General features: G+C 40.3%; 1 protein-coding gene across 3 annotated transcripts in view; it reads right to left on the bottom strand.

The window, feature by feature from the left end:
• Positions 1-10,279: 10,279 nt before the first annotated feature.
• LOC137991054 (short transient receptor potential channel 4-like) overlaps positions 10,280-16,367 on the bottom strand; it is a 26,709-nt gene continuing 20,621 nt past the window's right edge. For all 3 annotated transcript variants that reach the window (XM_068836178.1, XM_068836180.1, XM_068836179.1), the window contains exons 4-8: positions 15,547-16,051; positions 14,010-14,208; positions 12,911-13,078; positions 11,924-11,992; positions 10,280-11,835 (exon numbers count right to left, since the gene is read on the bottom strand). In XM_068836178.1, the coding sequence (XP_068692279.1) occupies positions 11,689-11,835; positions 11,924-11,992; positions 12,911-13,078; positions 14,010-14,208; positions 15,547-16,051 (1,088 nt within the window). In that variant the 3' untranslated portion in view covers positions 10,280-11,688. The remainder of the gene's footprint in view (positions 11,836-11,923; positions 11,993-12,910; positions 13,079-14,009; positions 14,209-15,546; positions 16,052-16,367) is intronic.

Below are 16,367 nucleotides of genomic sequence, written 5' to 3'. Positions count from 1 at the left end.
ATCAGGCCAAAAATTGACTTTTTATAGCGTACATTATTGAATGATATACATTTAATTGAACAAATGTAGTTTATAAGTACTTGAACAATCACATTTAATTTTTTTTTCTGGTAGTTCACAAAGTTTGTAACCTTTGATGAACAGTCATTTCTTGTTTGTAGTTGAACAACGGGAAGCCATTTCCTTGTGTTTGCACCTCTTGTACATGTGTCACTGGTCAAGTGCTTTTTTGCACGCTGCAGTGAAACTTGTTTTAGTTGTGTCTAAGGACACATTCATGTCTTCAGTAATTTGTAGTCTGTTTGGCGCAATCCAAGTGTCAATTATTCCAAATTTGGTTACAACTCTCATAAATCCATGCTCTTTTTCAAGTACTTTACCAAGAAGTGTGTTTGGGTGTATTGGACTTTTGCCCACTTTATTAATTTTTATCTTGACAAATTTAAGGTTGTTGACTTGGAATGAAATAGTATTGGGTTTGCTTTTTGTCATTTTGTTGTTGAATTTCCTTTCTGTGTTTCTTGCTTTTTCCTGTTGAGTTGTTCTTATCTCCTTTGTTGACTTGATAAGTGAATAACAAGCACGTTTAGGTGCTGGTTCTGTATCCACATCTTACAAAGAGTTGTATTACTTCTTGGGATACTGACTCGTAGTTGTGCTTAATATACTCCATCTTGTCTCTTCCTTTGTGTGCAATATTCTTTGCCAAGAACTTGGTGTAGTTGACATTTTTGAAAAATTTCTTTTCCATTCTTGGATAATATTTTGCTACCCTCCAGTTTCCATCCTTTTCTTTTGATAATTGCTACGTCTTGGCTTGTCAGATTTGTTCTTTGCTGTCTTCATTGCGTGTTTCTAACCACTTCACTGCATCTTTGTAAAAGTTGTCGTCAATAAAGAGGATTATTTTGCTCGCTTTTGTCTTTTTGGAAGCTTTAACAGCTCCCACTATTTTGTAGAATATCTCTGAATCAACGCAACTTGTGTTAGCCATTTTACGAACCGTACAGGGCCACGCATTGCGCAAGAGTAAACTTTTGCATAATTTACTGTGACCGAGAAGAGTCTGGGCCCTCTTGCACCAGGAGAAAAGTGCTTGCTATTAAAATTAATGACGACGGCTTGTCCAACTCCTGTGTGGTTCATCGGTTAGTTACAGCGAAGGACTCAATGCTAAGGGATGTCAGAGGTGCCCGGTTTTAGTCTCGGTCTGAGTGTCAGTTTTGGATGTTATGGTCTGCCACATTATATTCTGCCAACGCCCTCATTTCTGACATTTAACTATCAGAAGTGAACAAGGGTGTCTTTGGCATTAATATTATTAATAAGTTAAAAAGAGAACCTTGTGGCAGCCTTTACAATGGTGCACACCATGGAATTTAGAGATTTTCAGATTGTGGTGAACTAAGATGAAGCACTATGGTAGAGTTATTTTCTGCAATAGAATCCAGTATTAACTCCAGGAGGAAGTTGATGACCCAACTGACCATTTAAGGGACCACACCTGGATCAATTTGTTTCACTCCTCTGCACTAAAATTACCTCTGATTTCATGTGCATGCCTATACTTCACAGACTCCCAGTCCTTAATGGCATTATCAATATTCACCATTGAAGCTGTGTAAGTTAACCTGCTAAATATATCTGCTTTCTCCTCATATCTGTGTTATTAAGTCAAGAAACATATGTAATGATGAACATTTTCCAGTGAAGTCGTCCACACACTGAGGACCCTGATTTCATGTGAAGTTAATATTTAATGTAATTCCAACAGTTCATAAGGATACAATTCCCAATGAAATCTCTCCAAATCATTAAGCCATTCCAAAAGGTCTGATATTGAAGGCTGGGTTGGGGTTCCCTCACACACCACAGAGATTGGAAGGGAGCCTACCAGTGACCGAGCATAAAAAATTAATCTCAAGACTGATGTTGAATTATCTGATTTTTTTTCAAACCTGTATAATGGCCCCTATTGTTATGGAAGCCACACAATACAAATCGTTGACAGCAGAGTTAAGGCCTAGCCTTGGTTAAGTCTAACAGTAATAACAATTACAGTAACTATTATTATTGTTATTATTCCACTATTACGCCATTTCAAGAGAACAAGCAAATAAATAAAAATATGAGAACATAGTGCACTGTACTTTTCTGGTTTAACCAGTTCAGAACAAAGCAAAATAATATGAATGGAACAGGAGAAATAATATTATTGGTTTTCCCCTATTCCCTCTAATAGACAACAATTCAAACACAACTGGTCACTTGTTAAAAAGGGAAACTGACTGCTGCACTGGATAGAACTGGTAACGGACTGTACCACTTAGCCCGGCATTCTGCGAGCAATGAGACCCCGTTTGCGTTTATTGAAACTAACAGAAGCTTAGACAATAATAACGTGCCTGCTGCCCGTCAGGAAAAACCCCCTTTTTAGAGGAAACCTGAACCCTCCCGAATGCAGAACCAGGCACTTAACAAATACCCCGAGGGTGAGGGGTGGCAAATCCAACAACTGAAAGATAACAAAATAAATCGAAACGACATCAATAAAAAATCTCGAAACGAGAGCAAGTTGGCAGCAACGTCAGCATAGAATGGCTCGACTCAGCAAAATCCCGCCCTTATAGTACTGGCGTCAGCATAGAAACTAGTAGTACTGAAACTAGTATAGTACTGGCGTCAGCATAGAAACTGTCAAAAACCGGTGAACCGTGAAAAAAACGATTTGCTGCTATTCTTCGAACCACAGCAAATAACAAGTTTTCCCCTATTCCCTCTAATAGACAACAAATCAAACACAACTGGTCACTTGTTAAAAAGGGGAACTGACTGCTGCACTGGATAGAAATACAAAGAAAGGGAACAGAATGTCAAAATCCCCAGGGACCGGGAAACTATTTAACGATTGTCGAGGGAATCCTCGACGTAGCCATCCTTAGCGGTCTCTGACTACCACCTGCCATGTCGTTTCCAGCATCTATCGGGGACTTGAGCGTTAGCCGCTGAAGTTGCCCCTCCCGCTCTAAATGAATGCAAACTAATAATATCCGTAGTAGGTACAAACTTACTTAGAAGGCCAACTAGAGATTCTCGTGCACGAGTATAGCTAAGCGGTTTCACTTTCTCAGTAACTTTATATCCAGACCTGATCTTAACTAAAGGCTTAAACAAATAATCTGATGTCTTGTGTGATGTATTAATGCCCGCTAAAGCCATATATCTTTCCAAATTAAGAACAGTACAAGTCACTTTTCCAGATCTTCTGATCACTACTTCATTACCTTTTCGATATTGATCGGTCTTACTCTTGGTCACTTTGACAGTTAAGTGAGTTTCACTAAAACTGATGTCTTGGATTGCAAGGGCTGCAAGCCCATTAAAACGAAAGAACCCTGCGAACAAAAGTAAGGCCATAGAAATATCCCTACGTATTGGTAGCTCCCTAGAATGCTCGTATTCGGTACAACATGCGGTAAGAGCTTCAGGAGAAATGGGTGATTTCTTTGCTACAGGTTTAGCATTTTGACGTTTAGCGCCCTCGACTACGTTTCTTACAAAAGGGCTAACCATAGGGTTAGAAAGCTCAGCAATGTCGTGAATCCATTTTAAAGCGCTAAAACAAGTTTCGATCACGGAGGCAGAAACTTGAGAAGTGGACAAATAACTAAAATACAAAGCGGCATCAACAACAGTAACTGGGAAAACAATTGAATTATTGTCGCGTGCGAACTTAATCCAACGATTTAAAGAACTAGTGTAATTAACAACGGTTCCACAAGCTTTTGAAGAAAAGGTTACGTTTATACAAACGTTGGCCGTGTAGCACTTATATTTTAAACAGAGTTAATTGAATAGAGTGTAATGTGAAGTGCTAGATTTCAATCCCATATGAACCATGTGAGCGTTAGCCCTACTGATGGAAACGGGCCCACACGAGGACAGAGAAAAACTCCGTGACTTTAACATCTTCAGTTCCCACGGCCTTCTCCCGTCTGACCTTGTAGCTCAGTCGGTAGAGCGGCGGAGATCTAACCCGAAGGTCGTGGGTTCAATTCCCACCCTGGTCAGAGTTTTTCTCTGTCCTTGTGTGGGCCCGTTTCCATCAGTAGGGCTAACGCTCACATGGTTCATATGGGATTGAAATCTAGCACTTCACATTACACTCTATTCAATTAACTCTTTTGAAGAAAAGACTGTCTGCTTTAACGCTTCAAACAAGCGGTTGAGATGAATGCTCCCACGGCCAGATCCTGCGCGGTCTTCAAGCTCCTTCCACGGGCCTTGATCAAAGAGGTTTAAACCTGTGAGAAACAGAGAGACTGTGCATGATAAAAAACAAATATGAGATTGAAGCCATCTCCGATGTTAATATGCTACTATGAATCTTATAACACCACCTGCGAGTGTAGTGAACGATATTCAAGGGCCTGGTGTGCAAAACCACCTGTGGGTTCCTTCATAAACCACCTGCGGGTTCATTATTTTCTTGCCTCCTGTGGGCTGCAATTCGCTCCTGCCGTAGACGGCTAAGTTAAGGATTTGTTTAACCTCGAATGCAACGTTCACACAAACCTTCGGTTGACAAGCAAAAACCTCTGTCACTGCTTACTGGGCGAATAGACTGCCAGTTTATGTACAAAGCTATAAGTTTGAATTCGAGACGTTCACCATGGAACATAGAATTGTAAGTCCTTCCCCTTGTCGTGGCGGCCGAACTGAATTCTGGAACTCCAACCCAGTCCAAAACACATTTAGCTAAATGGACCCCGTCTGGACTTACACAGGGCCAAAAGAAAGCTCCTTTCCACAGGGGTATTATTAAAGCCCCTTGTGCTTTGCAAAGCTTAAGGTGGCGGCATACCCTAATTATCTGGCTTGGTGGGGGTACCAGCCAGTTGTTTTCCCCCTGCCAATTTTGGGTAAAAGCATCCACGCCCTCACAGCCAGGATTCCAGAAGCGGGAATTAAATCTAAGACATTTGGCGTTATACCAAGTTGCGAACCTGTCAACTGTAAAAGGGCCCCATAGAGTGCTGATCCACCGAAAAATGTCTGGACTAATACCCCAGTCGTTAACGTCTGTAAGTTTGCTGAGGTAATCAGCCAACTGGTTCTGCTCCCGGGGTACCCACACCGGGACAACCACAACGTGATTTTCGGCACATAAATAGACAATGTCTTCAACCAATGATTGAAGATCAGGTTTCGTGCTCCCTCTGTCGATAACACGAACAATGTTCTGGTTGTCAGTATGCCATTGTACTTTATGTCCTCTAAGGCTATGTCCAATGGACAATAACATATTGTGTACAGCTTTCAGCTCTCGCCAAGTAGAGCTCTTTACCCTTTCATTAATTTGCCATTGCCTCTGACACACCAAAGTGTGTTTTGCGGAAACTACGTAACCGCCAAAGCCCTGCTCAGATGCATCTGAATAAACCACGGAATCAAAAACATGAGGCTCGTCGAACAGCTTCTTGCCATTTAACTGGCCCACATTTTTATCCCAGAATTGTAGCTCTTCTCTAACCTTTGAAGAGCAAGGAATGATGGCATCCCACGATTGCTTAGTTTCTATCGCGAAATACATGTGTCTGGTGTACAAATTAACGGCCGAACCAATGGCTTTTGACATGGATATAATGCGGCCGGTAACCTGGGCTAGGAGTTTGGCTGAAACATTGTCAATTCTATCCAGAACTGATGACAGGGATTCCTTTAATTTTGACAACCTGTTTTCAGTTACATACAAACGGTTTTCTGACATATTGAAAACGTGACCCAACCAGGTCTGGGTAAGGGATGGTTCCCAAGCACACTTATTACCGCTGAGAACAAAGCCCAATCGGCCAAGATCTTCCTTGACTGCTTTGGCGTCAACAGTAGCGGACTCTTTGGAAGAATTGTCGCCTAAACCATCGTCCAAAAACATGCAAATTCTCTTACCTGAACCCCTCCAATGACTTAGCAGAGGTTTCAAGAGTTTGGTGAATATGTAAGGAGCGGTGGACAGACCAAACGGTAACACGTTAAAAACGAAATAAGTCGCTTTACCCCGATAGGACCATTGGAATCCTAGGTAAGTTCAATGACTTGGAAAAATTTCAACGTGATGATAAGCACTCTTGATATCGAATGTATACAGATAATAACCCTCCCCTAGTAGATCCAGGGCTGTGGTTATGTCTTCGCATTTGAATTTATACTTAAAAAGGTGGGGGTTAACATGCCGTAAATCGAGTACCAAACGTCTTTTCCCATCGTCCCGGGTTGACACAGTGAGAGGATTTACTACCCATGGCTGGCTTTCAACGACGGAAATACACTGGGTGGCTAAGAGATCATTTAAGGCCTCCGTGACGAAGTCGTTATTGTCTAAGGCGGATTTACTATTCCGCAAAACGCAAGACTCCGGAATACTGTGTAATGGTAATTTATAACCCTCTTTAATCACACTCAGAACCGCTTCAGTGGGCTCTAGCTCTTTCCAAGCTAAAATATTTGTTTTAAGGCTCCCTCGAACGCTGTCTGGACGGCATTCCCGCTCTAGAAAATCTGCCTTCTCAAAGGGTCTACTATCTATTTCAGAAAGTCCAGAAACATGCTCCGAGGCATCATTGCTCCCCGATGGGGATTCGCTATCACACAAATCAATAAAATGATTACTTAACTTCTTTCCGTCTGGTTGCGTCTGTGCAACGACCAACAAAGGACATTCAGTTTGCCAATGGCCTGGTTTACCGCGCAGCTGAAACACGTGCCACGTTTCTGGCCGGGACCGCCTGCAAATGGACCGATATTTCTTGTGGCACCCGCGGACTGTGAAAAACGGGATGTGTAATTCCCTGATGGGAAAGCGAACGAGCTTTGTAATGGCGAAAGAGCTGTGTTTCCCACTGCTCTGGTAGACTTGAATGACCAACTTTGGGGCAAACAATGGTTAATATTTTTAAAGAAAATTAAAAAAAGACATTATGTTTTAGCAGTTTAGTTAGATTATTATAATGACAGTATTCAGGTTATGAAATCAGCATTGTTACTGTTACAGGTAAATTTAAAATTCAGGTTGAAATGATTTCAACCTAGGTAAATTTAATTTTAAACTAGGTTGAAATTGAAAGTAGGAAACATCAACAAAAAGTTCATAAATTGTGAGCAAGTACGTGTATATTGATAAGTAAATCGGTGTTGGAAGTAAGGGGATGTAGTTAGCGTAAGTTTTTCATGAGTTAGTCTGTAAAAACGTCTTTGGTTGTTATTAAGTCTAAGCACTGATTTTAAATGGTTAGCATTAAGGTTTAGGTTAGGCATACTATGCAGTAAAACAAAACCTTGTTTAATAAAATAAGAATTACCTTCATGTGGCTTTGTTTTATTTTCATTTTGCTGATTTTTGGAAGGAAAAAGACATCAGGCCAAAAATTGACTTTTTATAGCGTACATTATTGAATGATATACAGTTATTTGTACAAATGCAGTTTATAAGTACTTGAACAATCACATTTCATTTTTTTTTCTGGTAGTTCACAAAGTTTGTAACCTTTGTTGAACAGTCATTTCTTGTTTGTAGTTGAACAACGGGAAGCCATTTCCTTGTGTTTGCACCTCTTGTACATGTGTCACTGGTCAAGTGCTTTTTTGCACGCTGCAGTGAAACTTGTTTTAGTTGTGTCTAATGACACATTCATGTCTTCAGTAATTTGTAGTCTGTTTGGTGCAATCCAAGTGTCAATTATTCCAAATTTGGTTACAACTCTCATAAATCCATGTTCTTTTTCAATTACTTTACCAAGAAGTGTGTTTGGGTGTATTGGACTTTTGCCCACTTTATTAATTTTTATCTTGACAAATTTAAGGTTGTTGACTTGGAATGAAATAGTATTGGGTTTGCTTTTTGGTCATTTTGTTGTTGAATTTCCTTTCTGTGTCTCTTGCTTTTTCCTGTTGAGTTGTTCTTATCTCCTTTGTTGACTTGATAAGTGAATAACAAGCACGTTTAGGTGCAGGTTCTGCATGCACATCTTCTTCTTCTTCTTCTTCTTCTTCTTCTTCTTCTTCTTCCATGGTAGAATGTTGGTCATGTTTCTTATCTGGGGTAGTTTTGGTTTGTTTCCATGGTGGTATGCCAAATACCAATGATGGTTGACAGTTTTCTGGGAGCTCCATGAAGTTGAGTAATGCTGTTGTTCTTGCAGAATTGGGACATCAGAGAATTCTTAAATTCCCGTCCATTGTCATTGTGTATTTTCTGAGGAAATTTTTGGAGCGAAATTGAGACTGGCATTCCAATACATCTTCAGCCTGCTTATTTTTCAATGGATAAAGCCATGAATATTTTGTGAAGTGATCAATCATGTGGAGAATCCAATTGTGTTTGCGATGACATGAATATGTACATGGTAAGCTTTTTAAGGTCCATTAGGTCCATTTGCAAATGCGCTAGGAATCCTCTTGCTTGAATAGGGGCTAGCACAGGCTGTTTTTGTCTGCTGGTGATTGACTTTTGTTCTTCGTGTATTCAGCAGAGTGGCACAAAGAGTTGTATTACTTCTTGGGATACTGACTCGTAGTTGTGCTTAATATACTCCATCTTGTCTCTTCCTTTGTGTGCAATATTCGAATGGGCTTGGCAAAGAACTTGGTGTAGTTGACATTTTGAACAATTTCTTTTCCATTCTTGGATAATATTTTTCTACCCTCCAGTTTCCGTCCTTTACTTTTGATAATTGCTACGTCTTGGCTTGTCAGATTTGTTCTTTGCTGTCTTCATTGCGTGTTTCTAACCACTTCACTGCATCGTTGTAAAAGTTGTCGTCAATAAAGAGGGTTATTTTGCTCGCTTTTGTCTTTTTGGAAGCTTTAACAGCTCCCACTATTTTGTAGAATATCTCTGAATCAACGCAACTTGTGTTAGCCATTTTACGAACCGTACAGGGCCACGCATTGCGCAAGAGTAAACTTTTGCATAATTTACTGTGTGACCGAGAAGAGTCTGGGCCCTCTTGCACCAGGAGAAAAGTGTTTGCTATTAAAATTAATGACGACGGCTTGTCCAACTCCTGTGTGGTTCATCGGTTAGTTACAGCGAAGGACTCAATGCTAAGGGATGTCAGAGGTGCCCGGTTTAAGTCTCGGTAAGTGCAGTTCGAGCAATTTCTTTCTCTCATCTACACATTGTAGTACATTGTACACAAAGGGATGGAAGGTTACGAGGGTTAGGGACAGACAGAAAAGGTGTAAGAAAAGAAATGAAGAGAGTAGAGAGGAAAGTGGGATTTTTGTTTTTTGTTTTGCTTTCAACCCCCCTAAAAACACCGTGCCCCTTTTTTCAACCACACCCCATAAAGAAAATCCCTTTTCAAACAATTGATAAAGAAACTTAGGTTAATTAAATTCACCTAGTTTGATTTAAATGGACCTGAATTTAAATTTCAAAATTACCAATGTCAACAATTATTCAGAGGTAATAATCGATTAATTAACCATGGCCAAAAATGATGTGAGTGGCGGTAATAATTTCTACAAAGTGGCAAAAAGAGCTTATATGAGAGAATCTATGAAGTAAAAGAGACAAAATAAAGACTTCAGGGAGAAGGAAAACAATGCGAAACGCCAAAAAGATCTGAAAATATTGAAGCAGCAAGGGAATATGAAAAGCAAGGATTTCATAACGCTAATCCAGAACACATCAGAGAACTAATTAAACAGAAAAGCACAGAAACGTTTAAAGAAAGCTATGCAGAGCTCAAGCCTAAACTAAACTGAATTTTTCGAAGGTCAAGACTCTATTAGACCGTCCATGTCAAAAGGGATTCAGTCTTTTCATGATAGGATAACACATGGCCCTTAACATATATGCACTTGCTGTGATAACTTATGATTCAGATCATCTGTCTCTAAAAATAAGTGTAACAGTAGCAAATAGGGAGGTAAATATATGCAAAGTTTGTCGGAGGAATGTATAACTGGCACAAAAAGTGTTGATAATACTGAATGGATGTGCTCTACTTGCCTAACCTGATGAGATTAACAATATGACCTGGCAACAGAAATCAGATCTTATTCAGAAAGACCCTGTCACCTGTGCTAGGAACTTTGAACACATGGTACAGCTCTTCATAAAGGATGTGTTTAAGAGTAATCTTTTGCCTTTTGGAGAAAACGTAGTCAGTGTTATTTTAAAGGGTTGAATTTCAGCAAAAGGGATCACCTCACATGCATGCATTATTAATATTTTGGGTATCTAGTTGCATATGAGAGTTCGCCCGTGCTGTTACACATCATTTATCCAGCTGTTATATCACACTAACTAGTGCTTAAAGAAAACTTCAGCAAGCCAATTTTACACAATCGTGGTACCCACGGGTAACGACAGTGGCAATTTGATTGAATTCTCCGCGTTCGTCCACGAACGCACCACGAACGCAGTATTCTGATGGTTCAAAAGTAACATGGGCTGACAAGGAAATATTGCATTAACTTCGGCGTTTGAGGCAACTGTTATGGAAACCTTTCGCGCGCTCTCGTGTAAAATCTTGCATGCCAATGCAGCCTAAGAAAGAACAGAAAAAAGTAGTAAATTGCCTACTTGAAGATACTTGAAGAGAGGGAAGTGTTTCGCAGTGATGCCTACTGGTTATGGCGGCTCTCTACTGCAGTAAAACTCAAAAGGCTATCGTAAGTTACTTGCCCACTGGCTAGGCTAATGGAAGACCAAGTCAAGGAGGCAAATTCGCGGGACTTGAACTGTAGTGCTCTACAGGACGTATTTCATAAGCAGTCATCTGCCAATAATATTCTCATCGACGGAGCAAGCGCTCGACAGTCTAGTGCTAGTGACTTCATCCTGGAAGGTCGATGAATCTCACACTGTGGAAATTAGGACTTCTAAACGCTTAAACTTATCGGCAATAACCTCCATTTTACCCTTCTCTTTCTGTATGTCTTCATTAGTCGAGTTAAGTATTGTTTCCAAAGTGGCTACCATAGAGTTCCGATGGTAGCGACCCTCGTTACTTTCGGAATTTGCAGCCTTTGGGGGTCGCTACTTCCGTGGGGTCGTTACTTTCGGGGAACAAAAATCGTTTACAAATAGAGCTGGCGCGAGCTTTTTTTCCGAAATAAAAAAAAATGAACAACATAAAATTAATAATGGTAATTAAACTGAGTGGAGTGCATTTTTTAAGAAGTTTTTCCGATGGAATGTTTTTTCACCTTCAACCATGTTTTCTCATACCATGACTTATGTAAGATAATTCAATGGGATACTCCAAATTTGAAAAAACAAGTCTAGGTCACTGAATTAGCTTTTATGATATTTTCGAAAACTCGTTGCTATGTCTACATTTGACTGAAAATGATCGACAGTGTTAAAATCCTTTTCCATTTGAAGCCACTGTTATCTGTGTAAAACCCCTCCGAGAATCCAGACAGAATATTACAAAAAAAATAAATTTAACACAATTGAAAAAAGAAAAGGTATTACTAAATTTCTTATAAACATAAAAAGAAGAAGAAAAACAGCCCGGAGCTCATCAAGCGAAGCCTCCATCTCCACTAATTCCTTGAGTTAACCGTTTCCCAAGTAAGTTTATTTTAAGAACAGATTTTTTTTTTCTTGGGAAAAGTATCATATTTCCCATGACGCTGTGAAAGCTTCGTTTTGATTGGCTTTTAACTGATACTTTATGACCCATTGATGGGGTTGTTGTTTGTCAGTGCCATCGCAGCCTTGTTTTCTTCCTCCGAATCACTTGACTCGGTTTCAGTCTCTGAGTGGCACGACTTCTTGGCCAGGTACCTCAGTATCAGATTGCGAATCACCTCTCGTCTCTAAAAAATGGAAGATAAAATACTAAATTATGATAAAGAATACCATTACCACGAACTAAACTATAATGAGAAATCGGTGTTTCTTTACCTCCTTCTCATCGATCCTTGATCTCCTGACGGGTTTTGGCTTCCGATTTAGTGAAGTGTGGGATAAAAACTGTAAAGAAAAACTTGAAAATCAGTGCCTGGTCAAAAGATCTCTTTACTGACTTATGAACTAACAGCAACACTGAGCCATGTGAATAATGGTGTTGTGCAATATGCCAGTTCGGAACAACTAGTCTACTATGTTGAAAAGCAAAGGAGTTTGTAAAGAGTTATATAATTGCTCATGGTAGCCCTGGCCACGAGTTTGGCCCTATCAAATCTCGATAACATGTCCCCGACAAAGCAGTGAGGGAGAGAAACGTTGGCTCCTAAATCTTATGTGGCAAAATCTCTTTCTTATAGCTTACAGCTCGGTACCAATAAACTGAACATTACATTTACGTATATCGATATCTATTCGATTGTTAAGCCGGTTTCGTGCTTTTCACTCATAGCCACAGTGAAAAAAATACTACAACATGCGCAGACGCTACGGTTGATGGAATAAAAGAAAAGGTAGCAATCATCCCTATTTTACCGTCAAAATATTTACAGATTTATTTTTCAAACTTAATATATAGATTTAGCCAAGCTTAAAGCGGAGCTCCAGGTTATTTATTCTTACAATTGCAATAAGCTAACCTGACTTGAGCCTGCGATCCAATCAAAAACCAGTACCTGATTATCAGTCGACTTAAAAAGAGAAAACAGCTGACCTAAAAGAGCTTTAAACTTGAGCCCGCGATATGATCACGTGATGCTGGCCACATTGCATAGGGTGATCAAAATCAAATTTTCTTTCAAAGATGGGTTACCATATTTTGTGACTCGTGGTGCTCCGCGCTCGCGCCTTCAGCGCGCGGAGCTTCCGGTATTATTGGGTTCAGAAAGGTTATGCTAAAGCACAGTCTTGTTTCATTTTGGTCACTTTTGTTTGTTTCTTTGTTTGTTTGTTTAATTTTGAATGATTCGATGCTACCTTACTTACCTCGGCCGCTTCTTGTGTGTGGAATTTGGTGAATACACTCACAACGACCCAACGGACAGGTAAGAAAACGTATAGAATATTCAGTGGAGGAGGGAGAACGCCCTTTTTGTAGATCCAACTTAACCACAGCTTTGTCCTCGTGAATTTCCACTCGGTGTCCAAATCTTCCTGTAAGTTATTTCAATTTTGTTTTAGGAGTTTTGGTAATGGACATATTTGAATCTTTAGCAGCGGAGAGAATATTCAATCTCATTCAGCATTCATGATAACGAAAGAAATGTTGAAGCAGAGTTTCAACAACTCATTTAACATCGATTCAACTTCGATTCAGTATGTGTCAACACTGTTGAGATGTGGATGAGGGGGGAGGGGTGGGGGAGGGCAAACGGGCTCAACATCGTTGTTCAACAAAATCGAACGGATGTTGAAGAAAATGTTGAACCGCTTGCCCGGGCCCTCAGGCAAAAATTACATGCATTTTCAAGGACATCTAAAGATAACTTAAATTCAAGCCAACACCCTATACTACTTCTTTGTCAATTAATGTTTTCCTTGAAAGTATCCAATTAGTGATCGATAAGTTTAAGTACGCATGAATCGAAATTGCAGTAGTCCTTTTAATACTTTAACTAGCGGGAACACATTTTAAAACGCCCGAAATATTGGTTACTTTTGTCCAAATTCTAGGCAAGGACCTGGTAGGTAGGGTATCAACCGTTGTCAAGGGTAGTGACGTCATTCGTGTGTATGCATCTCTATTTAAGTGTCTAGTTGTTCTAGCGCTGGAGCACTAATTGGGGACGCTGTAATCTGAAATTAACAATTAACACAAATCAAGTCAAATGTTGGTTTTTGAGGAGAGGGGAAACCGGAGTACCCGGAGAAAACCTCCCGCTGCAGAGTAGAGAACCAACAAACTCAACCCACATATGACGCCGGATCTGGGAATCGAACCCGGGCCACATTGGCAAGAGGCGAGTGCTCTCACCACTGCACAATCCCTGCACCCCAGGGATGGAAAGGAAAAGTGGCTTATCATGTAATGTAAAAAAAAAAAGAGCTAAAATTTTAAGAGAAGGCCGGATACTGAAGGCCTTACCGATATGCGAGTGTAGGATTCATTGAGTATTGCGATCAGCATGTTAAGGGCAACAAGAACTGCAACAATGTTAAAAGCACCAAAGAAAACCATTCCTGTTTTCCATATTGCACCATAGCCATCGTCTTCAATTTGGAAACCGCTGTCGTCTACTTCACCAAACAGGGACCAAAAGATCGTTTTCATGCTGTTTCCAAATCTTAAAAGGAAACAGAGATCGATCTGTTAGATTCAATGCTAACACAAAAGGCCTTTGAAAATAAAGCAACTTTATGGACAGGGGCCAACTGAACAAGATCCGGTAAGGCTCCGGTTTCGAAAAACAGACTGAGAGCAGGGCTGGCGCGGTGCTGAGAGCACTCGTCTTCCACCAATGTGGTGCGGGATCGATTCCCGGATTCGACGCCATATGTGGGGCTATTCTCTGCTCCGGGAGGTTTTTCCCCGGTTAGTTTCGACAATCTGAGTCAAAGACTTCTTCATAGTTAAGTTGAGGGGGAACTATAGCGAAATACCCTCGATAGCGCATATTCAGTCATGCTATCATGAAGCGCTTTGCAAAGGCAAACGGAAGGCCGTGTTTCTTGTCATAAAGGCATACATTTTTTTCTATACTGGCCACATCGTTCCTCTCTCTCTTGAGGCTCTGCTTAATATCCGCAATTATTGCTGAACTTTTGCCCTCGGATATTGCGTTTCTAACTTTCTGATTGGTTCACTCAGTATCAGTGTTTAGCTTATATATATATACTGTATGACCTAACATGGAAACTGATTGCGTCAAGTGATGCCAAGTTGAAAAATTAAATTCCCAGTGTCGAAGCGTTCGGAATTTATTATTTTTTTAAATTAATAAAACAGTTATTCCATTCGCGCTTGTTGGATATGAGACTGGTTATAGCCAACTCGGTGCTGCGCGCCTCGTTGGCCAGGATGGCACAGGATGACACAGTCGGTTAGTGCGCGACCTTGGTGCAAGAGGTCCTACGCTCGATTCCTGGATCCTCGTTTCGACTCCTTTCCTTTCCGTGTAGCTAAGTAGCTTTAAATACTCGTATAACAGAGCACTGATGAGAAGGGGGTAGTCAAATGAGCGCACCGTCGACCTCAGGTTTGTCAGTTGAATTACTGTTACGAGTTATCGACGTTAAATATTCATTTACTTCATTTAACATCTCATATCCAACAAGCGCGAGTAGAATAGCTACCGACAGGCAAAAAAATGGGATGATATCAAACACGTTTCTTTAATTTTGGCAAAACGCAAAGTTTTAGCTTATTAACGTTTGCCGTTTGCCGTAAATGCGCTGCTAAATCTCTTTACAAGCATTTAAAAAAACATAAAATGAAGGAAGTTAAAACTTCGTATGCTGTGTGGCATTTGTTACTACAATAAGAATATAAAAGTTGAGAATGTTGCTGAAAGTGCCAAAATCTTAACAAATGTCCAGACGTCCCGAAACGTCTGGACATTTGTTACGATTTTGGCACTTTCAGCAACATTCTCAACTTTTATTTTCTTATCAAAAAAACATACCTTTCTAGATGCAAAGGATCAGTGGTTTGATTCGGGCTGGCTATGTCGACATGGAAGTGTCGTCTTGCTTTGTCATATTGCAAGTACAGTTTGGTAAAGCTCACGGCAAACGCCAGAAACACAAAAACGAAATACAGGAAGAACCGTGCAACATCTACCAGCATTTGAGTGAATGCATGAAGCAGTGGGCCAGTGATAGAGTTGGCTTGAATGAAGGACAAATTGCGCGTAAACGATAACAGGATTCCCACCGCAAAAAAGCAATAGGAAGCCAGTATAACTCCATAGCCATCCCTAGTGTGCGTTTCCCATTCCATGGTGTCTACTTTCTCTGCTAGCAGTGCTCGACCAGCCCACCAGACGGAGTAATGAATGGCAAACGACGTTACCAAAGCTACCGCCAAGTAGTTCCAGTGGTCCGAACAAAAGCGATCTTTTCCTTGTTGGTAAACATCTTTGATGACTTCTACTAACAAGCCAATAACGAAAAACAGCACCAACCAATCTGGACGGTATTGAAAGTAAAAAAAAAAAAGGAGAACGTAAAGCAAAATGGAGCTGAATAAAATGGCATTAAATGATTCGATCAAGTTATGATTGTTAACATTGGCATAGTAAACGACAACTTCGACGATTTGCTCTCCAAAAATGCCCTATCGATTGTTTGCTCTCGGCTAACTATTACTGTTTGATTTCAATTGCGCATCGAAACATGGAAAGGCTTCTGACTTTAAGACACAATAACAATTCCTGTTAAGACACTTAACACTTTAAAGACAGACCTAAAATACATTTTGTTCTGTCCCTGTTTACGTACCCAA

The sequence above is a fragment of the Montipora foliosa genome, chromosome 2 (assembly GCF_036669935.1).
Source record: "Montipora foliosa isolate CH-2021 chromosome 2, ASM3666993v2, whole genome shotgun sequence".
NCBI lineage: Eukaryota > Metazoa > Cnidaria > Anthozoa > Scleractinia > Acroporidae > Montipora > Montipora foliosa.
Note: the sequence above shows the minus strand (reverse complement) of the source record. Positions and strands in the feature narration are given on the sequence as shown.